We start from the raw sequence: 27,772 nt of genomic DNA, 5'->3' as shown, positions 1-27,772 counted from the left end.
CCGTTCCTTGTGGCCTCTCAACCTGAGCTATGCAGCTTATTTTAGAAAGGGCAGCCCCTTGGAGGTCAAGTTTTCACCATGTCATTAAACCAACTAAACACATTCCGGGAACCAAAACTGGTCAGGAGAGAAAGAACCATGAAATCCAACCAGCAACCTCTATGCCCACATTGTTCTCAGTTACATGCTTTCTTAACAGGTTTTTACCTCTCTCACTGTTTTCAAGCCTCTTATTAACAACTGCGTTTGAAGTTTATTTGTACTTTAATAATTTAGTGATGTAAGTGCCTTTTGCCAAGCTGCCTGATCTTCTCGCTGTGATGACCTGCCTTGCCAGGTCACTGGGCAGGTGACCCTCAGTAACTACCAAGCCATCGGCGAGATGAAGCTGCTGCCTCCTGAAGAGCTGCGCACAACCCTAATGCCCGTACACGAACAGGCTGGCCGTCCTCCTCTTAACGGTCTAAATATTATGTTTATAAACAATGATCCATTACGAACAAATACCCTTCCTTCTCCCTCTTCCTCGCCCGCAGCAAACGCCTCATTTCATCTACAAAGCCTTCCCAGCTTTCACGAGTCGACTGCTGGCGTTTTGGAAGTAAAAATAGCGTGGAGTCCCGGGCACTGCCATGCACTATTCACTTCTCAGCTGCTCCAAAGAAGCCTCTACAAAGCCCCGCCCGGAGGTCAAAGACTCTACAGGTTCCTCGGCGTCCCTGGCACGGACACCGCGGCCTATGGAAAGCGACACACGAAAGCCCGAGCGAGAACGGAGCGCGGGGGAAGGGCCTGCCCAGCTCCTCACATCCTCTGCCGGGCCCCCGAAGTCTCGGCCGCGGTCAGAAGGCCCGGCGCATCCCGGGGACCCCCGGGGCGCAGCCCTCCAGGCGGGCGGTACCTTGGGGGGCCGGATCTTGCAGATGCCAGTTTTCTCGGCCAGGCCGCGGATGCGGCCGATGAAGCCGAGCGGGTCGCTGAACTCCTCCCAGCTGGGCTCGAACACAGGGCACTCGGGCGGTGGCACGAACTCGGCCGCGTAGCGCGACCCGCCGCCCCCCGCCATGGCCGCAGGGGGAGGGGGACGCCGCCGCCGCCGGGAGCGCAGGGCGAAGAGGGGCAGCCGGAGGGCTCAGGGGCTGGGCCGGGGGCCGAGGCGCATCCCCCGGCGGCGCTGCCGGGCAGGGCTGCGGGACCTGCTGCCGAATGCCGCTGTCGCTGTCCCGGCCGGGGCCGCTCCCCCCGCCCGAGCCCCGCTCCTCGCGTCCCGGCCTGCCGGAAGTGACGCGTCTTTCTAAGCCCTCCCCGGAAGTTTTCGCACGTTGCCTTCCGATCCAAAAAGTAGTCCCTCCGCCGCGCTTCTTCTGCCGAGGTGACTTCCGCGCCCGCCGCAACCGGGGATGCTCCTGCGACAGATTCCAGCGCAAATCGTCCCCGTTCGCCGCCCCTCAAGGCACTGCGAGGGGCAGGAGGGACCGGGGACCGGGGAGGGCGGACCCACTGCCACTTCCGCCGCGGAGGAATGTGCGACGAAATCCAAGCTTTTCACTTCCGGTTCCGCGGGGCCGCGTCGCCTATTGTCTGTGCCGGACGTCAGGAGCGCCGCTACAGACCACGCCCCCTCCCGGGCCACGCCCCCTCGCAGGCCCCGCCCCTGCCGTCCCTGCCCTCGGGAGGCGCTGGTAACGGATGGAAGTGTCGGGATGGGAAAGGGACCCGCAGGGATCACCGAGTGCAGCTCCTGACCCTGCACAGGACACCCCAGCAATCACACCGTGTGCCCGAGAATGTTGTCCAAACGCTCCTTGAGCTCCGGCAGGCTGTGCTGTGACCGCTGCCCTGGGGAGCTGTTCCAGTGCCCATCCGTCCTCTTGGGGAAAAACCTTTTCCTGATATCCAACCTAAACCTGTCCTGGCAGAGCTCCAGGCCATTCCCTCGGGTCCTATCGCTGGTCACAGAGAGATCTGTATCTTTTACCTATCCACTCTTCCAAAGTAAATCGCGTGTATTTTTGTTTTTAACCAGAACTGTGCCTTCAGTGTTTACCAAACACCACATTTCACTTCATTCTCACTCATTATTCAGACCTCCATGCTGGCGTTCTGTTTCAGCCTCACAAAAAGTTAATTTCCTCCTCCATTTACCAGGAGGCTTTACGAGATCTGCTGCATGCAGATCAAAACATTTTTCTGCGTCATTTCCCTGCCAGATTAAAGAGGTGTCACCCACATTTTACAAGAGGGAAACACACCTCCAATGCAAATAGCTGATTTTGACAGAAGTTACAAGTAAGACCAAACTGATCTTGTAAAACATTTAATAAATTGTGGTTATTGCGTTGTTCCTAAGTATTCTTGCATTTTGTAAGGGGTTTCTGAGATGGATACTTGATAATTTTATGTAAGACTATATAAGCATGTGGGATGCAGATGTTTCCTTACCAGTATCTAGAAATTATAGATTTCTATGAGCTTCTTCCACTTTTTCTTCTTTTATTATTTGGTTGTGTCTTTCTTCTGATGAGCTGTACCACATTTCTTTTGAGGAAGTACATATGTCTTGGATTCCCAATGACAGAATCACCACGTATCCAATTTCTAAGATAAGAAATAATTTAGCCAGGAATTACAGAAGGAAAAATATCCATGCTCAAAAGCTTTGTTTTGAGATCCAGTCTTTTGCTGGTTTCCCCTGTAGACTCTTCAAGATTGTTTTGTTTTTATGTTAATATGTTTAGGCTAGTGGAGGTCTCTGGAAGGCAATGCTGGGAATGTTGTAGGTTTTCTTAACGGCGAAAACCTAAATATCCCAGATAACCCGAGGGGGCATTTTTCTCATCTTTGAAAAAAAATGCCTGCCTCTCTTCTTCCCCTCACAAGGAAGCTGCAAATTGTGATGAGGAAGAACCTCATGGTTTAGTAAGTAAGCCTTTTTTTTCCCTTGTCATACAGAAAGTCTATGTCTTTAACAGAGTGTTAAGGAAAAAAAAGAACCATGGCTTATTACCGAGCAAATTGTTTTTTCTCTAGCACACTTAATAAATTAGGAAATCGTGTGGTGCATAAATGGCAACATTACTACGAGGTACAACTGAGAATACATGAGACGGATGAGGAAGCTAAAAGGCATCGGGATGACCTAAAGGACACATTCAGTTCAGCCAGAATTTGAGCCAGTAACTTCTTGTAGCTGCTACCGAAAGCCAAGCCATTTTCAAAGGAGAAGGGGCGTTTTGCACAGCGTGTTTTGCTGGCGTGGATAAAGGTTTCTTTTGTTTTGCCCATCGAATCGCCGCCCTCACACAAACAGGGTCACCAAGCGCAGGCCCCACGCTCCTCCCTGGGCCCCGCCCGCAGCCGCGCACGCGCCGGGGGAACCTCCGGCCGCCCCGGGACTACAATTCCCAGACGCACCAGCGCGGAGCCGCTGCCGCCCGTGCCGCGAGAGCTGATTGGCTCAGGCCGTCTGTTCCGCATGAAAGCCTGTCTGTGATTGGAGGAGGCGGCGGGGGCGGGGCGTGGTGCCGTTTAAGCCGCGGCGGGCCCGGTGTGGCGGTTGTGTGGCCGTTGGGGCTGTGAGGAGGAGGCGGCGGCGGGATCCCCCTCCCGGGACCTTTATCCCGGGTCTTTTCCAGCGGGGTTCCCGCCGGCCACCCTCCTCCGCCCGCCTACCGGGGTGCCCGAAGCCGCTCTTCCCCGCCCACAGAGAGCCTGGCGCTCCGCAGGGGCGCGATGAGCTCAGCGGGCCGCGCTGCGGGGATCCCGCGCTCCACCAGGTATTGAGTGCGGGGGCTGCTCCTGCCGGGACGCCGCGGCTCCCGGAGGCATTTCCTTACTGCCTGGTAGACTGGCTTGCCCTAAGGCACCTTTTGGGCTGCTCCTGTGCCTGCTGTGCGTCCTTGTTCTTCCATCTTTCAATTTCTGCTGCTATTCAGTTCAGCAGTAAAGCGCTCACCTTGTGCCTGGGTTGCCTCTTTGCTTCTAGTGTTATTTTTCTAAGTGTATTGTTGAAGGCGTTTTTGGTCCTGCAGCAAGTTCCTGCATGCGGTAGTTACACTTTCGTGTATTTAATACTTTCCTACAATGCCCAGAGTTTTCGTGGATGTGCACTGGGGTTCTGATTCAAGCAGCTTTAGTGAGTGGCCCCATAAAGGTCACCATGTCCTCAGTGTCACCTACCAAATCACTTTCTCATCCGAATTCCCCATTCTCCAGGACCAGATTCAGAACTATGTCTTCACTAAAAAGCTCTTAAGTCAAGACGTTTCTTAGCTTCTATTATTCATAGTATCACTTACAAAGATAGGTTTGTCATATCAATATAAATAATGAAAAATAACACTTTCTAAGGTTTTTGGGTTTTTTTTAAACTCTGCAGCTCTATTTGCAAATTTGGTGCCTGTTTGAACAGATTAAATATTTGAATACACTAAATATTGTTTTGAGGAAAAATACAGTATGTAGTTATAAAATTGACTTGCTTTCCATGTAGCACTTCAACATAAGATTCAAGAATTTGGCAGCTTCTATTTCAGTGGCTGAGGGTGGGCAAGCCATGTGGATAAGAACATCAAGTACACCAGAAAGGAAAGCACATCAATTCCTAGACCTACACCTGAAATTTTAATGGCTGGTGCATCAGCTAGCCTGAATTATAATTTTTATTTGATGGTCTGTTTTTAGAAAGCGTTTTTCTCTCTGGGTGATTGTGACTGTCACAGATTGTTTTCCTGTTTATTTCACAGCGATAGCTGCTTCTAAGTGAACAGAAATGGACTTTTTAGACCCTGAGTTCTGTCTTACTCTCTTCTTTTCATAGTCTTCCTCCCCAAATAATGTATGGAGCTTCCATAATATCTCTTTTCTCTTGGTTGGGCCCTCCTTCACGGTACAATACACCTGCAAGCTGCTCTTTATCAGAGTTCTTGGTTCTCCTAAATGCCGTGATCTCCTGTTAATACCCAGAGAACAATCAAGCTAATCTGTGTTTTAAACCGAATCTGTGTAAAAAAAAATTAAAATCTCTTCAGCCACTTTAAAAAGTGGTTTAATTTTCCTGTCTGAAGCTTACATGTCATCAGAGACTGTTTCTGTCCAGGCTGTCAACCCCCCGTGCCTCATCCAGATCTGCTGAGTCCCGGTTCCCGAGTCAGGACGACTTCACTCCTCTCCCATCAGTGAGTGAGCGCTTGACTCACCTTAGCCCCTCCCATGAGCTCCTGGACTATTACCGCAAGAAGGTTGCTGACTTCGATGAGGAACATGAGGAGTTGATGAAAAGGCTGGAGAAATACAAGCAAGCCTATGATGAGCAGGTTAGGAAATGAGTTTTTGAACAATGATGCACTGCATTCACAAGCTTGGTATTTTTATTCAGTTGAAAACTCAGCACAGAAGTCTTGGGATTTATCAGTAATGTGTCAATAAGTAGATTTTGGGGTTGATTTTAAAATCTAGCTGTCTGTCCTTTTTTCATATCTTCTAAAGTCATTACAGCATGGTTATGTCTTCACAGTGGGAATTTTCGTTCCGTCACTTCTGAGGTGATTGAGGTGCCTCCTCAAGCACTGGCTGTGCTTGAAGCACCCTGAAAGTCCTTGGGGAAGTATGTACTGTACATCTTATTGTTGTATGGGAAAAAGAGGAGCAGGTTGCAACATAATGCTTTTTTTATACAGTAATGGTTAGTAGCTTCCTACACCAGGCAGAAAAATGAAACATAGTAACTAGCTGGATATCTCACTGCTAAATCATACAGATATTTTAATGTTCGTTCTTCAGTGATTTATTTCAAAAGATAATGTTGTTAGAGGCTTTACTATGCTTTTGTTGATGTCAGACTCCCCATACCTGCTCTCACCATCAGCATGGAAGTGAAACCACTGGAAACTGGAGACCCAAGCTGAGGCCTTATTTCACCCTTGTGTAGTGACAGTGATTCTCAGAGCTCTGAACTCCCAGCTGAAACATTTTAAAATAATTTTTCCAACACTGCCCTCATCTGGTCAAATACTATAGGAGAATGAAGTAATTCTTGAGCTGGCTGTTCTGTACCAGTCCCAGACTGAGATCACAAGCAGTTTGTAAGTGTTGTCCAGTGCTCTGTTTCATTTCAAGTACCTCATTCTCTCCACTCAGCACCAGTTGCACTGGGAAATCCGCTACTTGGAAGAGGAGATTGCAGAGCTGCAGAAGGCTTTGAGTGATATGCAGGTGTATCTGTTCCAGGAGAAGGAGCAAGTGCTTCGTCTCTACTCAGAGAATGACAGGCTGAAACTCAGGTGAGCTGTCTTGCTGAGGCACTGCCAGCAGCAATTCGTGGTGCATGGTGTTCTCAGCCAGACCTGGAGTCCTCACAGCAATTATTCTACACTTCCTATAAAACCACATCAGTGAATGTAGCCGTGGAAAGGGGTTTTAACCCTTTAAGTGCAGTGGTAATAAGGTACACAGCTACATGGTCGTTTTTCATGACAGGAAGAAAGAGAGAAGTTTATTCAGAAACATACTTGGTTTTATAGCATGACTCACAATTCCAAGAGTAGAGAAAAGGTGATTGGTTCAGAGAGAAGACACCCCATTCCCAGGGCCTGGTCACACACCACAACAGGGGTTCTATCTTTGTTATTAATTCCTTTTTATCTTGACCAAATTACCACCTTGGGAGAAATTGTCCCTAGCCTTGATCTGGACCAGCTTATCGGCTGGGAACAGAGCTGAAAAGCTCCAGCCTGGAATATTTTTCAGGCTGTAATTTTCTTACTTTCTCAATATGTGTCCCACAGTGAAGGGGCAGTGCAATCTGTTGGGTTGCAAAATATGTTTTCACGTATTATTCCTCTTATTCTGGTAGTAGAAGGAAGAGCAGAAGTTGGGCTTTGGTTCAGATTTCAATTGTGTGTTACCAGTTTGAATGTGAAGTTTTGAATAAAACTATCTCTGGTGGGTTGACCTTGGCTGGATGCCAGGTGCCCACCCAAGACTCTTTATCACTCACCTCCTTTGCTGGACAGGGGAGAGAAAATACAAGAAAAGACTTATGGGTCAAGGTAAGGACAGAGAGATCATTTGCCAGTTATCATCACAGGCAAAACAGACTTGACTGGGGGAAATTATTAACAATTCAATAACCAGAAGACTGGAGCCTCTGTCTTACAAAGACAGGCTGAGAAAGTGGAGGCTGTTGAACCTTGAGAAGGCTCCAGGGAGCCCTTATAGCTGCCTTCTAGCACTTAGAGGGCCAAGAGAGCTGGAGAGGGACTGTTACAGGAGCATGTAGTGACAGGATGAGGGGGATGGCTTTAACTGAAAGAGGGTGGGTTTAGATTAGTTGTTGGCAGGAAAATCTTCACTATGAGGATGGTGAGGCACTGGACCAGGTTGCTGAGAGAAGCTGTGGATGCCCCATCCCTGGAAGTGTTCAAGGCTAGGTTGGGTGGGTCTCTGAGAAGCCTGGTCTAGTGGAAGGTTCCCTGCCTGTGGCAAGGGGCTTGAAACTACATGACCTCTAAGGTCCCTTCCAACCCAAATCATTCAGTGAAATCAGAGTAGGATAATGAGAAATAAACCCAGATCTTAGAGTAACTTTCTCACAGCTCAACTTCACTCATGAATTTTCCTCTTCCTGAGGAGCACAGGGGGACAGGGAATAGGGGTTGTGGCCAATTCATTACATATTGTCTCTGCTATTTCTTCCTCCTCATTCTCTTTCCTTGCTCCAGCATAAATTTTTCCATTAAAGATTTAAGAACTTAAGTCAAAACATGTGTTGGTGTGCTTTGGCACTTCTCAAGAGTGTGATAAAAAATCTGTTACAGCCCTTAGTGTAGCTTGTTTTAGAAACAATGGACACATACAATTTGAAAGAATTTTAGGTAATTTAGAACTCTTAATGCAAATTGTTTTCACAATGTGGTATTGTATCAGCCTATGTAGTACTGTCGTACTTGACAAGAGAAATGCTCTCCAATGTCAGCAAAATTGGTGGTCTTCTTGTATTGGCAACATCAAGAATGTCTTTAGGAGCTGGCTTTTAAAGCAATATTCTTAGGAACTGCAACAGGTTGGAAAACTTGCAAATATCAATAGGTAAAGTAAAAGGATAGTGTGTCACAATGTTGTGATGTACTTAAAAAAAATCTGCTCATCACTTCCTTTGGAATGCAGGGAAATGGAGGACAGAAAAAAAATCCAACGACTCCTGGCTCTGCTGGGAAGAGATGAAGGAGAAGTTACATATTTTCATAAGCAGCCTCCACATAAGGCAAGTTCCATTTTTCTGTAGATCTCATCTTTGAATTGTAACATGAGTATCTGTATCCCAGAATCTGACCACAAACCAGATCTGTCCCACGAGTCTAAGGCTGCTAAATGAGCCCAAAAGAAGGAGGGATCTGTAGCAACATTGGGTTTTAGTAGCAATGCTGAAAGGTAAATAAGAACAAGACACTGAAAGTAGGTCCTCTCAGCATCAGCCTACTTCTGTCTTCAAAACATGCCTCTAAAATGTCTGATAGGAGTCTCAAGTCGTCTGGCAAATGGTTGTCAAGAAGATGGCAAAAACACCCCAAAAAGAGGGGGGAAAAAAGTGCAGAAAATTACTGGGCACAGTGTTTGAAGCTCAGCTGTCTTAGAATTCCTGTCTCTTAGAGCTTCAGTAAAGAAGAATGTGTCAAGGTTGCTGCAGCAGTTACCTGGGCAGAAGACTGAACATCCATCCCCTCTAGACAGCATTGTATTGCATATTTCAGAAGTGATGTTGAATTGTTTAAATGGCAGTGCATATGACGTGCAGTGTAGTTGAACCTACTCAAAGTCATGAGTGATTTGGATATACAGAGACTATGAAAGGAATATAGGATTTATTTTGGAATAAGGTGCACAAAAAGGCAACCATTGGTCATGGTTGCTCTAAGCTGCTCAAGCTCTTCAAAAACTTTGCAGAAGCTTTAAAATTCCTGGTTTATAGTAGCTCTAAAATTAGGCCTATTATGAAATATCAACCTAAAGATAAGCATTGGGATTATAATTTGCTCTTTCATGGCCTCCATTTTTATAGGTGGATTTCAGTTCAACAGTTGAGTTTGTGTTTTTATCACTTAGCTTTTATCTCAGGCTTGAATGAATGAATCGGTTTCTTGAATGAATGTGCTGATTAATGAATCTTCATGTTTCTATGTCTTGCTGAGACAAGGAGGAGTATAAAAGAAGGAAATAACATCTTCACCTTCCTCTTTTCTTTGTCTCCAAAATGCTCTTTTTCGTACTGAGGGTGCTGATTTTCATCCTAATGAAGCCATCAAAGGCAGAATTACTTTCCATTTGTTCTGGTGAAAAATATAGAGGCAGTAATGGCAAAACTCAGCCATCACTTGTGAATGTTTTTCTTGTCTTGTGGTAGAAGTAAGATAATGCTGCTCTTCTGGATATCTGTTTTAACTTTTTAAGATTTGTTCTTGACTACTGCACCTTTGGGGAAGTAGATGCTCAGTGCATATGTCTTGTTTCTGTAGGTTACTGTTCTGCAAAGGCCAGCAGAGACCCAGGAACAAGATGATATTTCTAGCACAGGTACCACACCAAGCTGAGTAACAGCAGCTCAACCCTTGCTTTTTTTGTGTGTCTGTCTCCCATAGGCCAAAATAATTCCTGTCTATGAATGCTTTGGTAAATCTCCATTAAGTTCCCTAAATGTGTCCATGCAATACTCTTGTCTTCCCTTCAACATCCTTTAAAATAGCCTTAGCTGGCTCTTGTGTCCCTGATGTGCTCAGCTGAGGAGGAGGCTGTTCTGGAACTGTGCAGGTACCAACTGGCCAGGCACCCTTGCCACAGCCACTCCAAGCTGTCAGGTCCTGCTTGCCTTTAGGGCAAACAGTAGTATGGGTCCATACACCTACATGCTAATTTTCTCTTTTGAAATAATTCTCATCAAATTGTCTGAAATTAGCCAACAAGCTCAAAACTCATTTGAGCCTTGATGTTTGTGCAGCTGTGGCATCTGCCTATTCATCACTTATTTTAAGAAAACATGTCAAGTTTTCTTTCTACATATGCTGACAAAATTAGGAGGTTGCCTAGATACTGCAATATGATCGAGGGGATAAAGGTATGTGATCACCCAAAGTTCTAGAATTCTTTTCTTTCAGCTAACCCTCCTAGAAAGTCCTTGTGACTGTGTAGCAGTGGCAACCTTTTCGCTGTTTCTATAAGCCCACCAGAACACAAATATGGCATGCTTGGAAAGGTACTGCAAGTGTATTGGAAAACCCTTTCCTACTTCTGTTCAATTTCTTCTGTAGGTACAGAGAAGAGCACTCTAAAACCATCAGCAAATGGAGAGAATCCAGAAAGTTCTGAGAGATATCAAAAAGGTGATGAAACACTTCTACTACAGGTAAAAGCATTTGCTAACTGATAGACATAATTGCTGGCTTGCAGAAAATGATGATAAAATATGCTGCCTGCTTAGATAAGATGTAGATGTAAGAGTTGTATAAATCCCTGCATCTTAATATGGATTCACACTTTGTCAGTTTACTTATCTGTTTCTTTCCTATGAATGTAAATTTAAGAATTGATTCTGGAAGTTTTATGAAAGCAGATGTTCCAGTAATGTCAACTGAAATGTGTTGTCCTTAAGTATAGAATGTGTAATCGATGTTATCTCCCATCATTTGATAGCAGATATGAATTTACATTAAACCCACTGAAGATGTGCAGGGTTGGGTGTATTGTGGAAGCTTGACAAAAACAATGTGTTTGAGACAGTATTAGACAGCCCCCATAAGGTGCACTGATACAATAAAATGTTGCCTTTTCTAGACCTCCATGGAAGTTTAGGTAAAGGTAGCATGACAGAATGAAAGATAAAATGTGCAGAATCACAAACTGGGGAAGCTGCCAGAAGCTGTATGTAAAGTATGAGGAAATGAATCACTAAAAGCAAATAATGGACAAACTTGTACAGCAGATATTGATAGTGGTTTTTATTATTTGTTCAATCAAAGGTACAGAAGTGTCTGTGCATATTCAACAATGTTAGATGTGTGCAATTTCTATCTTAACAATATAAAAATCTTAATGTTGCTCCTTATAGTATGCCTCTCTTGCCTACAGCATGATTTAAAAAAAAAATTTAGTTGTTTGAAATACTTAGCATTAAAAACAAAACAAAAGCAAAAGATTGAGAAATTAGAACTGCCAAAGGTGTTACCAGGTACAGTTTTGGATCTAAATCTTGGAGTTGAAGGGACTTGAAAAGACAGGAGCAGAGCTGGTGTGAGGCCTTGTCCTGCAATGTCTTTGTTTGCTTGTGCAGGTGAAGGCCCTGCAAGCTCAGATAGAAGAGCAGACACGATTAGCCAAGGAACAGGTTGAGGCACTCCTGGAGGACAGGCGGATTCAGATGGAGGAAGCTGAGGTCCGGCATCAGAGGGACCAGCACAAGATAAAAACTGTAACAGAAAAGTGAGTGTGAGAGCATGACTGGGATGTAGTCATGAGATGAGAAGAGTGGGAGCAATAGAGACGTTATGACTTTGAATGTGTTGCTTCCTGCAGCAGGCAGAAAAGCAAATTATGCAGCCATCTGCTAGTGTGTGTGGAATGAGGGGAATAATCTGCTTATTAAAAATCCTCTCTCACATTGGAAGAGCACTTCTTTCATTAGATGAGAAGAGCTAAACTCACATTTAGACCACCTGTCTTCTGTGCTTTTTCCAACTTGTAGTGATGACTGATGAAATTAACTTCCTTCCTAGTGCCTACCTTAACTCCACTGGGATCTCTTTTTGCAGGCTCCATAAGACCCAAAACCTCTTATATGAGAGTACCCGGGATTTTCTACAGCTCAGGTTTAGTGCTAGAGCCAACGAGAAAGCATGGATGGCAGAGAAGGACAGTCTATTGAGGAAACTTGGCAAAGACTTGGATCATCTTGTTTTCAGCACAGAGTCAGGAAAAAAGAAGCAGAGAGAGCTGAAGAAGATGCTTCAAGAAAGTGATGGAGATTCAAAAGTCCACAGCAGAGAAATAAAGGTAATATTTTTTTGTCTTTGGTAGAGGCTCTTTTAACAGTTTTTGACTAGAAAATTGCGAGCACTTAGCTTTGGCACAATAGACAGTTATCAGCAGCAGTTTCAAAGTTGTACTGGATTGTCTTAAGTTACACTGTTGTTGGCACTAATCTAAATGAAAAACCTCTCCTGCTTCAAAATCAGCATCACTTTCAAATTTCAGCTAGAATGTATAGTTAGGGTTTATGGTAGCATGTCACTGTCAATTTCTTTCATGCCCAGAAAAAAAATCCCTAATTCTGTAAGCCCTGTGATAAGTGGGGCCAAGAATTTCTAACCTGCTAATTGCACATGGCTCTTTGTTCATGTAAGTTCTCTGAGCTAATGGTCTTAGACTGCTGTGTCTGGATTTTCTTTGCTGCTGTCAGGGGAGAATGAGTTCTCTCAATTGATGTCTTCCAGCTCTTCTCTAGCAGTCTCAATTTTTCTTCCTCTTCCACTACACTTTCAGTGAGAAGCTGGGAGGTTGGAATAAGGAATTGGAAATAAATAGGCCATAGGGAATTGTTTCTATCTACCCCTGAATGCAGATGCCTCTCAAATGCTGTACTGGGCAAGCAGCTAAGAAAGGGGAGTTACAGCATTTAGTTGAATGTTATTTTATAATGATGAGCAGTCATACAAAACTGGTAACTTAATTCAAAGGTTTTGGTAATGTGACTGATGTCAGAGTATTGTCCTCACATACTTTTCAACTTTAATTCCAGTTGTTAATTTTTATTTTCCTGTCATATTGGCAGTGTTATCATACTTTCTTGTCCAGAGCAGGGTGAAATTTTGTAAGCACAGTCTAGAGTTAATTCTCTCTGTTCCTCCTATGTCCTAGTTACTGCAAGACAAGCTAGTGCAGGAAAAACACCTGTCACACATGTACAGAGAGCAGTGTGTGTCCCTGGAAGGGGAGGTGGCTAGGATCCGTGAGGAGAGAGATGCTGGCAAAGAACTCTTTAAGGTAACTAGTCTGTAATCATCTGCTGGCTGTGTGATGATCTGCCAGCATTTTTTTTTTTTTTTGTGTAGCCTATTGAGATTTCATCTCCATAGGAGCGCTCAGGAAAGCTGGAGAAGCGCCTGAAACTGATGACTCAGCGATGTGAAGCCTTGGAAAAACGTCGTAGTTTGGAAGTAGAGGGCTTCAAGAATGACATTAAACAGCTTCAGCAGAAAATGAGAGGTGTAGAGAAGCATATTTATAAGGTAACAGCTAAGCTTTTCTGAGGCAGTCTTGTGGGCTTACCCTATAGATGTGTATTCTCAGTATTTAACATAGTATTCCCCAAGGGTTAAGGAAATAATACCTTTTCTAAGTACTCCTTTAAATATCAGTATCTGACAAAACTTGCCTCCTCTGTATTTTACAAAAAAGATTTATCTTTATCAATTAGGCATTAAGCTTACCAGACACTCTGCTGCCTATACATTAGCTGTGTATTTTTGTTTCCACTCTCAAAAGTTCTTACATGATACCTGTAGCTTAGTTAGCTGTCTCAAAATTGCAAGGCAGTAGTTTGATTCAGAAATTTATCCTGCAAAGAAAATGATTGATTTTCTTTGTGAGAGCCATAGTGTTCTGTTCCAGTAAGAGGCAGATCATAAGTATTGTGAGTAGTGTTTTTATTACTTTAGTATGTCACTCGTGACTTTACAAAAATCACTGCAGAAGTGATGGCTGGAAGTTGAAGCTGTGCTCTCTGTAGTAGCTTCCAGATGTGTAGAAAAACATCAGAACAACTTAGAGGGAAAGGCACAGCCTTGATGTTGCTTAGAGTTTAGGATGAGACATTTATCTATGATATACTTGAGAGAATGATCTTGGCATAGTTTAGACTCTCCTGCAGGAGTCTGGCAGTGCTACTGATTCATTCTTTTCCTGCACTTTTGATGCACAGTTCAGTTTACACAGACTAATGTGCTTATTTTGATTAAAGGCTTCAAATTTTTTTTTGGCCTGTGGGTTTTTCAGCTTTATTCTTTAAGCACTAACAGCAATATATGAAAGGGTGGGAAAAAGTGTGTATGATGCCTTTACTGCAGACCTGTATGTTTTATATCTGTGGGTATGCTTGTCACTGTAGTCTCAATTTCTTAACACTGTTAACCACAAGAGGGCAGGGGAACAAAATACTTGCAAGAAGTCTCCAGAGTGATCATTCAGTCTCTCATCACTCGAGGTCAAAATGACTAGAGATGACTAAATTTCCTGATTTTGCATATTAAAATCTTGGACTGAGAACTACATGATGACACAATAAGAAACTGTAAAGGGTCAAGAGAATAGAGGGATTTTAGAGCAGCTTCCAATGCTGTGCCCTTGAAAGTGGCTGGGCTGGCATGCTATCCAGTTACAGGGTGACAGGAAATGTCAGCCCTGGCCAGCTTGCCATCAGGAATTCTGATTATCCAGCAGCCTTTGTTAGACTCAGTACAGGCCGTGTGGCACTGCCTGAGTCAAGGCATTGGACTTGAGCTTCTCTTGAATCCTGTATGGTTCAGAGGGCAGCAGATCAGCCACAGCAGTTAGAACACCTCCAATTTTAATAGCAAAAGATAAGATGTCATCTCCTGAGATACTCAGAACTAGATACGAGTTACTAGATAAATACTTTAACTTGCCTGTTTTTGTGTGTCTCTAAATAATACAGGAACTAGAAAGGAGTAAACAGGCTATGAGTCAACATGGTTATATGCTATTAAGATTTCTTTCTTGCCAGTGCTATAATACAACAGCATAATATTATGTAAGCTTTGTTCTTTATTTTTGGTTCTGGAGCACCTTTCTATTTGTGCATTGTCCTAGTGCTATTAACTTACCATCCTCTTTGCTGGCTGCAAAGGGTCTCCTTTAGAGTTCTCTCCCTTGTATACTTTTCATAATACTCCCTAAATTGTATACTGTACAGCTTTGTTTTTCTTTTTGTTTTTAGGTGGCTTTGAATTTGGGACCAGACCAGGACCTTGCAATTCTACGTGAGGTCTGCCAAGGAAACAAACTAACACGTAAAATTCAAGGAGAACTGAAAGACTTAAAAACAAAAATCTACAGCTTAGAGGATGAACTACGGCACTGCTGAAGCTGAATAATTAGCTGGCATCCTAATTTTAGGACTAGGACAAAGCTAGACTTGAATAGTCATTTGTAAGAACAGCTCCTGCTTGTTTGTTTCCTGGCATCCATTGACAGAAGGTTGAGGAAATCTGCAGTTAATGTCCTAAGTGTACATGAGCCATTCCTAGTGTACCAGATTATATTGCTGTTTGAGCTGAGAGATGGCACCTGATAAAACTGACTTTAAAAGTACATGATGACTGATACATCAGGAGTGTGTGTATATCTATTTGTGGTAGGGATCAGTGTATACTGTCCTTTGCCTTTATTTTTTTGGTGCATATTATAAGTCACATACATGGTCATAATGAAGTTATTAATCATAGAAAGATCTAGTTGAAGATCTGAATTTTGGCTGACATTTTCCTATGTGAGAAGCAGCTTTTAAAATAGTTTATATGATTACTGTTTTGGTGCTTAGCACCTCAGGATGTAAATGGAAATTCTCATATAGAAAGTGTGCACTAAAATGTCTTATATTTGAGTCCTGGACAGGATAACTATTTTAAAATGGCTCCTCTTTGCTTGGTTTATCCTGATTGGAACAAACCTAACTGATCTAATATGGTGGGAGAAGATAACCCATTATAGAACTCTTCTGCAAGGATGAGCAACATTTACATGAGTTCTGGATGCTTGGTGGGAGGGGAGATACTACACAGCTGAAATTCCTCTTCCCATTCCTCACAGTTGTTTTAACACACAGAGGAAAGCCCATAGTCAAGGGGATCTAGTATCTTTCTTAACCACCATATTATCTGTCTTTGTGGCTCTAAACAAGATCATGGTTATGTGCAGAGAAATCATGGTCAGCTTTTGCAGTTGCAGTTTTTTAGCAGTTGTTGCTACTGAACTGTAACAAACTGGGGTGGAAGAGCAGGTGCCCAGTTGCTACATGAGAGCTGTAACTGTAGCTATATAATGATTCTCCAGCCATATGATTATTATCTTCATACCAGACATCACAATTCTAGAAAACAGATGAAGTCATGACAAGGGTTACAACATGGCTTCAGCTGAGTTTGTAATTACAGGTATTCATGCTTTTACTGTAGTGTCAGCAAATCTTCTCCACCTTGCAGCCTGAGAGCAGATCTGTAGTGGAGAAGGGATTTCAATGCCTCTGTTTCCTACTTTACCTTTCTTTACCTTGTTTCTGAAGTATACACTATGTAGGCTACTAACACTTCCTTTCTCTTTGAGAAGAACTTAGTGAGTGGAAGCAGGCAATTTCTTTTGGATTTGGAAGTGGCCCTGCAGATCCTCATTTAGTGTTTCATAGGTAGATATGGAGAAGATGGATGTTTATGTGCTGTGAAGGTTTGGAGAAGGAAGAATTGTTTTTATGGCATCAGCTAAAGCAATGCAGGAGGAGAAATGCCCTTAAGAAATCCATGCCCGCTTCAGTTGTTATGAGTTTTCTGTCCCTTATGGTCCTGTACTGTGGCTTTTATTCTGTGTTTTTATTCTGTGTTCTTTTATTTTATGTCTTCTTAAGGGCAATTGATCACAGAGTTCAGTGTGAGTGGGTGACAGTCTGTCCCTGGGTGCTCTACTACACTGCAGCTTGCAAGGAGCTGTTTTAAAGGATGTTGAGCTGAAAATGCTGAACTGGTTCAGAAACTGGTTCATGAACAACTTGGGTGCCAGTGAGATGTGGACAGTTAAAGAGGGGTATTTAATGTTATCCATCATTTACTCTCACTCTTTCTTAGCTGGCTGGTACTTTCTTAGAGAAATCAAGCTAATTAAAGTGAGTTTGTATGTGAAATAACATACTTCTTGCTTGAGGAGAAGATATCAATCCTATCACAGAGCCCAAGAGGCTACTTCTGAAAATTGCTACATAATGAAGCCTTAACCACTCATTCAGCAAGATCCATCTACTTAAATTCAGCTGATGGGAGCCTAGCAAAAAGGTCTCTTGAACCTATAGGATCCTGTTTATTTTCAGCTGTTCTAAGCGAAAGAATTGCTTGTGAAATGACACTTTCCTCACTTGAAAGCCATGAAGTGTATCTGGGTCAGGACTTCAAGCTTTGACGTTCAGGTTTGTAAGACTGGGAGGAAGTATTGGGGGAAGAAGGATGTAAATGTTTAATTTCCTGTCTTCCTTACCACTATTCTTTAGACTTCAGAAAGACTGAACAGAATAAAATGACAACATTCCTAATGTATCTGCTAGTGTATCAAAATCAAAGTGCAATTTGGACATGATTCTTAGTATGTCACTAAGCTATGATCACTTCCTGTGTGGGGGAGGTAGGAGGGAAATTATGGTATGTCTATTCTGTAAATCTATTTCATTTGGAAGTTTGACTATTTTTCCAAGTGCAGGAAGTGCAAAGTATTGTACATTCTGTGTGACATCACGTGATCATGTGAAATGTTGCCAAAACAAATGGGGACCTTCGTGCTAAGAACTGCTTTTAAAGAGCCAAGTGCTTCCTACCATTGGCAACTGCCCTTTAGAATGTCAACAAAGCAGTATTGGTGTTTTTTTTAAAAAAGTTTCCTGGGAGAAGTTCCACTACCTTAATTACTCAATTTTTTTCCTACAATTTTGGGGTAGAAATCAAAAAATAGCATTTACTCCAAAGATTAGCTTTTTTGCTAACTGAAGTCAGTAATGTATGACTGATAATGTATGACTTTGTATCATTTCAATTCAGCTAATGCCAGGTTATGAGTGTGGGAGCACAGAATCTGAAAGATTTGCAAAGTATCTGCTTCTAAGGTTAGAGAGACTATAGTACAGGATTAAAGGTAGAACTGGACAAATGTTCTTATTGTGAGCCAAGATACTAAAATATCTCTTGGATAAATAGAGGAGTAGGGGAAACCTTGTTGTGTAGCTTCATTTAAGTAAGTGCCTACTTTTCAGAAAGTATGTTGAAATATTGGTTAAGGCATAGAACCACAGATGATTCAGAGGAAAAGTTGTGCAAGAGCTCATTTTGTCTTGCTTAAAGAAGACTGATTAATATGTATCTCTTGAAGACAAAAAAAACCCTACTAAAGGCCTCTCAATCCTAGCTGAGCAACAACAAGTAGCCTGAACCTGAAGTTAATTTCAAAAGGCATACATTTTTAACAGGGAGACTGTGCTTTTTCCCCTTATTGTAACAAACTAGGTGTGGAGGTAACAAGTTCTTCATCTCTATTTTCAAATCAAAAAATTACTTCTGGAGAAGGTAGCTTGTTTTAATAAGTTGCTGGGTTTGACCCATTAGAACTTAATGAAATATAATGACATGAGCTAACAGGAAATCATTTAGTGGTTCTTTCTGGCTTCAAACCTGTGATGTATTTATATGCAGTATTTGTTGGAGTTTTTTAGTTTTCATGCAGTTTCTTTAATTATAGGGACATGCTGTGTCAGCTAACCCTGCACAGCAAGGTTACACAAGGTAAAACAAAACCAAACCAAAATTTTAAAAAATCCGTTGTGATCTTCCTATATCAAAATCTGCAGTAATTCCCAAGTGAATTGATGCTGTGACTGCATTCAGGCAGATCAACAGTTCTTATAGGTGTAAATTGCTTATGTAAATAGGGTTATCACTTCAGAAAACATCTACATTTTACCACTGTGGATAGACTCTCTTGGCAGCCTGATATTCTGGAATAGAAATGTTTCTATGTAAGCCAGGAATTCTTTGTTAACCAGGTAGTATTTTTGAGACTAGCTGGGAGCAACATGCTTATGTACTTTTTTTCTGGTGGGTCTGATCATACTCATGCAAAGTGATGTTGTTCAGACTTTTAATGCTCACAAACACATTTTAATTTGATGTTCTAGAATGTGTTTGTGCCTGCTCAGTCAAACTTCTAATAAAGATGTCCTATTTGTCCCCATTCAAATAGTATATTATGGACATTTAAGGGTTTTCTTCCTAATTTTTCTGCAATATTTTGCTTTTCTATTTTGACTGCTTTAAATTGTGAGAAAATATCCCCTTTACTCCCTAAAGAGTTTCCCTTAAATGTGCAAGTCTTGCTGTAGAAATATACACACTTTTTTAGCCTACAGGCTGGGATTATGCACCAAAACATTCTTGGACACTGTAGAAAGTGTTAATGGTGGGAGCTGCAGTGATTCCTTTTGACTGCTGTCTTCATAAGGTTTTAGACAAAAAAGAGCCAAGTTTGGATTCTTAGGTTGCATCAAAAGTTAAGAATTTTCTGTCCAAAACAGGCCATCAGAGGTGAGCAATATTTTAACCCACTGGCAGGAAACATTTCTGCTATGACTAAAGTATTTGACAAGAGTGTGGTGGACTTCTGGTATTTCCCATTTAGCACCAAGTGAACTTGGGAGAAAGGGCATCTTTGAATATGGGGTAGAGTGGCTGCCCTGCAAGTAAGCTCCAGAAATACAGCTTGAAAAACAGAGTCCTCAATAGGGTTGACTGTTCAGTTGCACTGACTAAATTGCATATTTTAAGAATTGCGATTCTGTTGGACTGGGGACAGATGTGTAAATAGAGATTATTTGGATTTATTCAGAAAACTCGGAAGGGCTTTTAACACAGAAGTGCTTCAGTGTTAAAGCAAGACAATTATTAACTGCACAGGCATGAAGGGATTCACTCTTGAAATGGGTTTGATTTCAATAAAAAGCTTAGGATTTATCCTGGTGAAGCTTGTCTGGGATGTGCCAAATGCTCCTGTATTGATTCAGAGATCAAATTGCTTTTCTTTTACTGTAAACATTTATCTCAGTATGGTGTCACTTCTAAACCATCCAGTACAACTGTTTTTCCTCTTCAGCCCTAACTTGGGTGGACAGATGTCTACAGGGAATGCTGCTTATCTTTGTGTCCTGTAATGTCTCTAACATGACTATGATGCATCTTTGGGACTTCTTGAAAAGTAAGGCTGATAAGCACAGTCATTTAAACTATAAACCACATATTATTATGATTAAAACAGAGGAAGGAAGAAATTATGCAAGACTAGATTGGATAATTCGGGAAATCCATGTTTTCAATGCGTATATTCTTCTTTCATTATGATGAGTATCTGAAGCCTGCAAAGTCTTTTGAAAGTTCTCAGCTTAAAGTATAGAAAATCACTTTTCAGGAAGTGCAGGTGTGTGATCTAGATACGAAGAGATTGTTCTGATGTGCAGAAAGTAATTCAGGTCAACTCCTGGGGCAGGACATGCAGTCAGGATGTGTTCTTAGAGGCACTGGATGAAGTTCATGTGAAAGTGTCCTCTTGCTAGTTGAAAAGGAAGGGCAACCATTTCTGTGTAACTTTATCTGGACAGTGAGGATTTGACAGCTACTGAAAGAGTTATTCAGTGAAAAGGCAGAATCATGAAAAAAGCCAGACCGGTTGTAGGAGAGCAATGGGATCATGATCCTGTCAGTCAAAGTCATGGCTGTGTGTGCAGCAAAAGAAAGTCAAAAATCCCAACCCAGGCCATGCCATACAAAAGCTGGCAGTGCAACTGAATTGGTAAAATATGACCATGTTAACACAGCTCTGTGTATCACACCACTTAACTGGGCAAGGAGGTCCTCCTGCTGATAGGTTATTAATTGTGGGGCCACACTGATTCCCTTACAGTGATGTTCAACTGCAGCATTGACTGGGATTTTTCTGGGATTGGTCCACCAGACATGCCAGAGGAGCCAAAAAGAGAAATAATGGGGAACTGTGTCTTCAGAAGCTGCCTAGTCCTCTTACACTTCGGCCTTTGAGCCATTTCTATGAAGAATGTTGAGATGAAGTCATTGTTTGTGCTTCAGAGCATAGCTGAGGTCGGTAAGAGGAGTATGAAGCCACCAGGGTGGTAAAGTCTAGGGACAGTTGGGTATTTTGGTGTGGAACTGGCAATTAGTGTTAAAAATTACACAAGAAGAAAGAAGGGAAGGAGCAAGTGGCAGATAATTGAACCTTTGGGGAGCCTACAGAGAAACAATGTTGGCATGGAGCTAAAAGTGATTTACAGAACAGAGAAACAGTTGTTAGATAACTAGAAGCAAAACCATAACAAGAAGAGGCAGAGATGCTCAGAGATGGATGTAGAGAGGGGTGAGGCAGGAGGAATGGGAGATGTGTGTTAAGTGCTGCATTTGTATCAAAGGCTGCTTTTATCATGAGGAGGCATAGCTAAAATAGAAAACAAGCAGCAGCTCAAAGCCAAAAAACACTCCAGTTGGCTCCTCTGGCAAAGAGTCCATTTCTTTGAAGTGGGTATTCAGATGTGTCCTGAAGCCAGCAGCACTGTCCAATATTCAAGGTCAGCTCCACACACCACGGGCCCTATTCCTGCATCACCACCTCCAGCTCTCCTGCTGCTCCTCTCCCTGAAGAGCTAACCCCAGCCCGTGCACACAGTGAGCATGAGACAGGTGGAGGTCTGGGTATGCACTCATGGGACTTGGGATGCCTGAGAATTTGAGACTCTAAGACTGCTAGTAGACTTGAGATAAAAACTATTATGTGAGGTGGTTTTAAACAACACTGCCAGAATCTTATTCCTGGACATCTGTTCTTTCTGCAATGAATAAGTGGTCCAAAATAAGTTATTTTAAGTACAGTGCAGAGCTAGTCAAGTTTATGACTTCACTTTTTATTACACTTTCAGATGAATTTTGTTCCTTAATACTGTTCTGTTATGACTATATTGTAACAGGATAGTACCATGCCATAGTCTATAAGCTTTTTCTCCAGAGACAAGAGCTTTTTTGTATCACAGCACAGTTCTGTCAGGGAAAAATTTCTTTATCAGTTGTCAATGCTACTTTTAGCCTCCACTTTCACTTTTCCCTTCCCTCCATTTTAGTCGAATGTTTGCTAGAGAAAAATGTGATTACTTACTTTAATGTGCAACAAAGTACAGTTGTTATTTTTCAAGAATAAGGTTGTTCATTGAAGAAATGCAGACAACTTTCTGCTAAGAATACTTAATTCAATTCTCATTCTTTAAATGGTAAACAAAGTTTAATTTAGATCTGTGTTTATTACACACTTTTTTCTTAGAATTTTCTGCCTTTTTTTGAATAAATACAAAAACTTGGGTTTTTTCCTCTCCTGCTGGATAAACCTCAAATCAACACACCACCAAAAAACTAGCAGGGCCATGCTCTCATGAGAGTCCTGCCTTGTAAAGATGGAAGTGCACACAGTTTCTCATTTTTTGTTGTGTGGATACTGGTGGTGTCTGGCTATTGGCAGCTCTTTCTGTTTACACTGGAGGGATTATCCCCCATTATTCAAGCTCAGATGATGGATGTGCATCTGCAGCCTCAAAGGGGGTAGGAAGGAGGAACAAAGCATTGCATCTTCCACAGCTGCACAATGGACTTTATCCCAGGGAGGCTGGGGAAGTCCAAGGACAGAGCCACTCACCAGGCTCCCCCACCATGGGTTTGTTTCCAACTTGAGAAACCTCTCTTTGCAGCTCTGCAGTGGGGTACAAACCCTCTGGCTCTGCCTCTCCCTGAGCAAGAGGAGCCTCCCCAGCACAGAGCTGAAGGGAGATGGCTCTGGAACCATATAAGGGAAACCTCTTGTCCCTTGGTGCATCCCAGGTGTGTGACAGGTAAGAGCAGCATCTCTCAGTGCTGCCTGGATGCTGCGAACGTGCTGTTCATCATTTAATGCTTGGATGCTGCTCCTGTGCCTGCTGGGACTCACACTACTGTTCCATATTCCTTAATGCCATTTAAAAGGCTTTTGGCACATTTTTAAAGCTGAAGTACAGTCACCATCCTTTTGCATCTTCTAAATGACAATCTCAAGAAAAAAAAAGGAGTACCACTATTTCATGAAAAGCCAACTTCAGCATGAGAGCTTGTGTTCATGGAACACAACACAGGAGCTGCATCTGTGCAGGAGTGGAGCTATGAAGGAAAACAGTTGCCATCAATGACCCAACACTCACATCATACATTCTCGGAAAAGAGGTAACTCTGGCTTAGTTCCCCAGCTGGATACACGATGTACGTCCCAGATAGTATCTCCCACGTTCCTGCACCGAGGAGGAATCCAGTTTGCAGCCTCCAAGATATTTTGGTGGATGTGAATGAAACCAACAGTATGGGACGGACTCTGAGAACTCAAAAGTGTGCTTGAGCTATGTAATGAAGCGGTAATTTTACCCAGAGAATGTCCTGATCTTCCTGAAAGCCGCTGCCATCCTCCCGCTGAGGGATCTGACCATGTAACATCGCGGAACGCAGGTTTGGAGGCTTCACCAGCCTTCCAACGCCCTTCCAAGCACCTGTTGCACCAGGTGAAAGACATTTTCAAATGCCTTCAGCTGCGTGTAGTAACAGCGTGATTTGAATCGTCCCCTCTCATCCCACTTCCCTCCCGCCAGAGGAGGGAAGTTCCCCCTCTTCCATCCCCTCACTGGGAGGATGTACCAACACTCCTGCTGGCCCGTAGAGCGGCCGTGACTGGGGTTTGGAGCTGCCTTCCCCCTCCGAGGCGGTGCCGTGTGGGCAGCACAGGAGCGGACGGGGCGGAGGCAGGTGCGGGGGGCGGCGGCGGAGCGGGGCCGGAGCTGCCCGGGGGGGAGGGAGGCGGGGGCCGCCCGCACCTGGGCCCGCCCCGCGCAGCGCAGGGGTGGGAGCGGCGGGGCCGAGCGGCGGCAGCGGCATGTCCCGGGACAGCGGTACCGACACGGCCCGGGACAGCGGTACCGGCAGCGGCACGGCCCGGGCCGGCGGCAGCGCGGAGCCCTGAGCGGCGCCATGCGGGGCCGGCTGCTGGCGCGGCTGCGGCGCCGGAGGCAACTGCGGCTGCTGCTGGCCCTGGGCGCGCTGGCCCTGGGGCTCTGGGCCGCCTATCTAGAGCTGGTGGCCGTGGCCGGCGGCGAGGCTGCCCCCGAGCGCAGTGAGTGACCCCCGGGAGCGGGAGGGAAGGGAATGGGAGGGAAGGGAGCGGGCGGTGCCGTCCTTGGCAGCCCCGGCAGCCCGCGATCCTCGGCAGCCGTGCCGTGCCCTCTTCGCACGGGGGTCGGAGCGGGGATCTGCGCGGGGCACCGCGGGTTTGCTTTCCTGCATTCGGCCTGCCGGCTCTCACCCCATCTCTCTGCCCGCAAACCTACCCAAATCTGCTCGTGCTGGAGCTACAGAGCCCAGAGGCTTTGGGATGTTTCTCGTTCTTGGTGCCCTGGTGCGAACCTGGAAGGCGGCAAAGATGCTTTGATGCGAGGAGAAGCGCATGCAGAGCAGGAGGGAATGCGTACCCTGGAGAGGCTGCCGGGCTCGCTTTGTGCAAACTTTCGGGAGTACAGCAGGGCTCCGGCTAAGCGCTTTTTTTCCTCTGAAGCAGAGGAAAATTCTGACAGTGTGCTGTGGCTTTTTGCGCTTCTCTTTTTGGAGTTACGGAAAAGTTTCGAATGGCTCACGGTTTCGTAAAAGGCTGTGATGTTGCTGCTGGTTTTTAAACGATATCCGTACTTGGTACTAATCTAATTTGAAAGTATGTTTTCAACTGCGTGTTGGTGTTTAACTGTTGGTAGTTTCTAGTGTACTGGTCCTTTCATTACATGTTATAAACCTCCTGATTTTTACTCCCACGAGTCAAGCTTGGTTTCTGTCTTAAAGCTTTGGACTGTAACTGTGCAAAGGAGCACCAGGAACGTCTACTTCCACAAACTTGTACATTTGTTCTCTATTATATGTGATATTAAGACTAAAAACACATATTTATTGTTCAGCAGTGTAACAGATCTGATTTCTTTGGCTAGGATAAATCCTCTAGTAATAATCCTCTTTTTATGGCTGGTGAAATGAGAAGATGAGTTGTTCTACAAGTCTACTTTGCATTACATCTTTCATGCAATCTCACCGTGCCTTTTACTGTACATCACTTTGGCAAAACCCCACCAAAAAATGCTTAGAGAAGATTTGTACAGGTGGGCAGAGGGCTTGTGTAGAAGCAAGGGAAAAAACACGTGAAAAGTATTTTAAAAATGAGGAGAGAGGGGCTGAGCCAGGTGTTTGGAGTTGTACAGCTGATGGTCCTTTCACTGCCAGCAATGCAAAGGGAAAAGGAGGGGATGAGAAAAATGTCCGCACCGAGAGAGTGGGGACAGCAGAGATGTGCAGGAGAAAACGATGTTCTTAGTGAATTGGGTTCTTCCTCTTTGCTTTAAGACAGGGTTATTTTTACATCTCTGTTATGGAAGTCGTTCTGTTTTAAGACTGAAACTGGAGACAGTGAGATTACTACAATTACTACCAACGAAGACAGAACATGAACAAAATAATTGCATTATATTAAAATTCAATTATATAAAATTCCAGGTTCTCCCAAATCCACCAGAGACGTTGCTGCTCATTGCAAACAGAAGGTATTTAAATGCTGCTGGAAAGGGTGGGAGGGTAAAATCCTCTGGCAGGCAGTTCCTCACGGCTCAGCATCACAGGGGGCTGTGGTCACACTGGGCACTTGGTGTCATGTTTTCTTGGCCTTGTTGCCAGAATCCTTGGACCTGCTAACAGGAGGAAGGTTAGTCTGTGACCTTCCCCACCCTTCCTCCTGCCCTACTACCTCTAAAAGCCTGTTTTGTTTTAAGAGAAATCAGAAATCCGAGCAGAAGACAAATAGTATTTGTTTTATTTTGGCCGTTAAAACTAAGTAATATTTCTTCAGTGGGGACAGAGATGGCTGTGTTTGTGACTCTGTGTGGTGACTCTTTCCAGGTTCCTGGGAAGCTGGTATAGAGGGGAGTGACTCTGCAAGCAATTAATAGTTTTTGTCTTGTTTCTGCATTGTTTTCTGTTGCATGTCCCAGGTGGGAACCCTATTGTAAGTCACTCCTGGGACCGACCAAGAGCTACCACCTCAACTTAGCTGATGCAACAGCCTCCACAGTTAATGATAAAATACAAAAGCTCTGTATTGGGCAATTTTTCTAGGCAAAAGGCTAAAAGGCCATTGGGGCCAGAAAGATGAAAAGCTGCTGGGCTTGAAAGATCTACAGGAGATCACTGTTTCCATCTCCTGTGTCTGTAATGGAGTTTCTTCTTGCCTTCCTAAAAGGCATTGTAGTACAGCCTGTGTATGGAAAGCCAAATATCTTTTTCTCTTTCTGGAGAAGTGATTCCTCCTCTTGCAATGCTGTAAGGACTCAGAGAAAATATTACTTTTCCTCTCAGTCATGCATGAGATGGAGCACAAGCCCCTCTGATGCCCCCACACCATGCCTGCTCTCAAGTCAGTGTCTCAGAGCAAGTCTTCAGACATGGTGGATCCTCCTGAGCTTTATGTCCTCTCCTCCTCTTACCCCCCAGATTAGTGTGTGGTGGAGACAGCAGATGTCAGATGCCCAGGGCTGGGTGTTTGAGGAAGTGATGCTTAAAAATTGGGGCCTTGACTGTCCTCTCTTGAGGTATTTCCAACTTTGCTGTGCAACAAAGTCATGCATATTTAATAGTTTGGATAAAAGTGAATAAGGAGTCTAGGAGAGCATCCTGTAATCATCAGTATCCATTGGCATTCGTGATGCTTCATCACCATGTGCTGGGAGAGTCTCTGGCATGAGTTAAATACTGCTGTAACATTAAAGTCAAAGGTTGAGGGATCAGCCTGAGGTGCAGGACTCGTGCTGTACACCACGGCTTGGGATTTCTGTGTGCCAAAGTTGATCTGGAAAGTTGAGCTTCGAGGGAGGTTGGGATGGGCTGGACGGGCACAGGGGATTGTATGGGCTCTTGTGAGTGATGGCGTTCCTTTGAAGGTGATGCTAAAATGAGTAGTTGGTCAAGTAAAGTAAAAAAACTTGGATTTTTTTGTGATGTGAGTGTATTAAGGTGATATTTGTTCATATTCTTCCCAGAGAGCCTTGCTGGCAAGACTGTGTGCTCATGAGTAGGAGGGTGATTCTGTTGTTGTGGGGTTTGCCTTTTCATTCCTTTTTTTTTTTTTCTTTAATTGAGCATGTTTGGCTGGTTTGCTGCCCAGTAGGTGTTCCTAGGAATCTTAAACATGTTTACAACTGAGTGAAGAGAAACAAGCAGGCTGCTTTGAGCTGAAGATGGGCACACTCTCCTCACACGAAATGTGGCTTGCTGTTGTCATCCAAAACAAGTTGTAACAGGCAGGACAGTGCCTCCCTGCCAGGAAAGCCAGGGAGCTGCAGGCAGTCTGTTTACTGCTGCTGCTGACAGGCACTAACCTCTCTGGAGTGGGCTCTCCACTAGGAATGTTTTCCTCATCTTTACGAGCTGCTACACAGCACACTGTGCTCCTGCTGGAGATGGGGAAACTTTGTTATTCCATGGGTGAATGAAGTGTTGGGGAGGGAGAAAACACAGAGGGCTGGAGAGCACGTCCTGCATCCTGCCTTTACTGCTGTAATGCAGTTGGCTTGGCAGCAGGGATGGAAGGGACAAGGGCAGGGAGAGGTCTTTCCTCGGGGAAAACCCTCATCCCAAAATACTGCCACTTTCCAGAGCTGCTGCAGTGCTGTTTGGATGGAGAAGGTAGTGGCTCTGACAACTCCTCCTGCTCCCTCTGTTCTTCTCTTCTGTGCCCAGCAGTGCCTCTCTTGCCCACCTGTGCAGAAAGGTGTGACTGAGGGAGTGAGGGTGGTGTCAGTGGGCTGTGTTTGCAGGCA

At 44.1% G+C, this 27,772-nt stretch overlaps 3 protein-coding genes across 4 annotated transcripts in view; 2 read left to right on the top strand and 1 right to left on the bottom strand.

The window, feature by feature from the left end:
- KDM5A (lysine demethylase 5A) overlaps nucleotides 1–1,278 on the bottom strand; it is a 48,989-nt gene extending 47,711 nt beyond the window's left edge. For both annotated transcript variants that reach the window (XM_088164650.1, XM_088164651.1), the window contains exon 1: nucleotides 902–1,278. In XM_088164650.1, coding sequence (XP_088020776.1) covers nucleotides 902–1,066 — 165 coding nt within the window. In that variant the 5' untranslated portion in view covers nucleotides 1,067–1,278. The remainder of the gene's footprint in view (nucleotides 1–901) is intronic.
- Nucleotides 1,279–3,586: 2,308 nt separating this feature from the next.
- Nucleotides 3,587–15,389, top strand: CCDC77 (coiled-coil domain containing 77). The gene is made up of 11 exons (XM_088164649.1): nucleotides 3,587–3,776; nucleotides 5,099–5,315; nucleotides 6,139–6,281; nucleotides 8,167–8,263; nucleotides 9,513–9,570; nucleotides 10,302–10,396; nucleotides 11,321–11,469; nucleotides 11,799–12,039; nucleotides 12,904–13,029; nucleotides 13,122–13,274; nucleotides 15,002–15,389. Exons 1-11 carry the CDS (start codon nucleotides 3,733–3,735, stop codon nucleotides 15,146–15,148), a joined length of 1,470 nt encoding a protein of 489 aa, XP_088020775.1. The 5' UTR covers nucleotides 3,587–3,732; the 3' UTR covers nucleotides 15,149–15,389.
- Nucleotides 15,390–23,897: 8,508 nt separating this feature from the next.
- The window catches only part of B4GALNT3 (beta-1,4-N-acetyl-galactosaminyltransferase 3), a 63,488-nt gene continuing 59,613 nt past the window's right edge, over nucleotides 23,898–27,772 (top strand). The window contains exon 1 of the mRNA XM_088166048.1: nucleotides 23,898–24,039. Within this exon, the coding sequence (XP_088022174.1) occupies nucleotides 23,898–24,039 (142 nt within the window). The remainder of the gene's footprint in view (nucleotides 24,040–27,772) is intronic.

The sequence above is a fragment of the Sturnus vulgaris genome, chromosome 5 (genome assembly GCF_052056855.1).
Source record: "Sturnus vulgaris isolate bStuVul1 chromosome 5, bStuVul1.hap1, whole genome shotgun sequence".
NCBI classification, from domain to species: domain Eukaryota; kingdom Metazoa; phylum Chordata; class Aves; order Passeriformes; family Sturnidae; genus Sturnus; species Sturnus vulgaris.
This window is presented reverse-complemented; position numbering and strand designations above follow the sequence as displayed.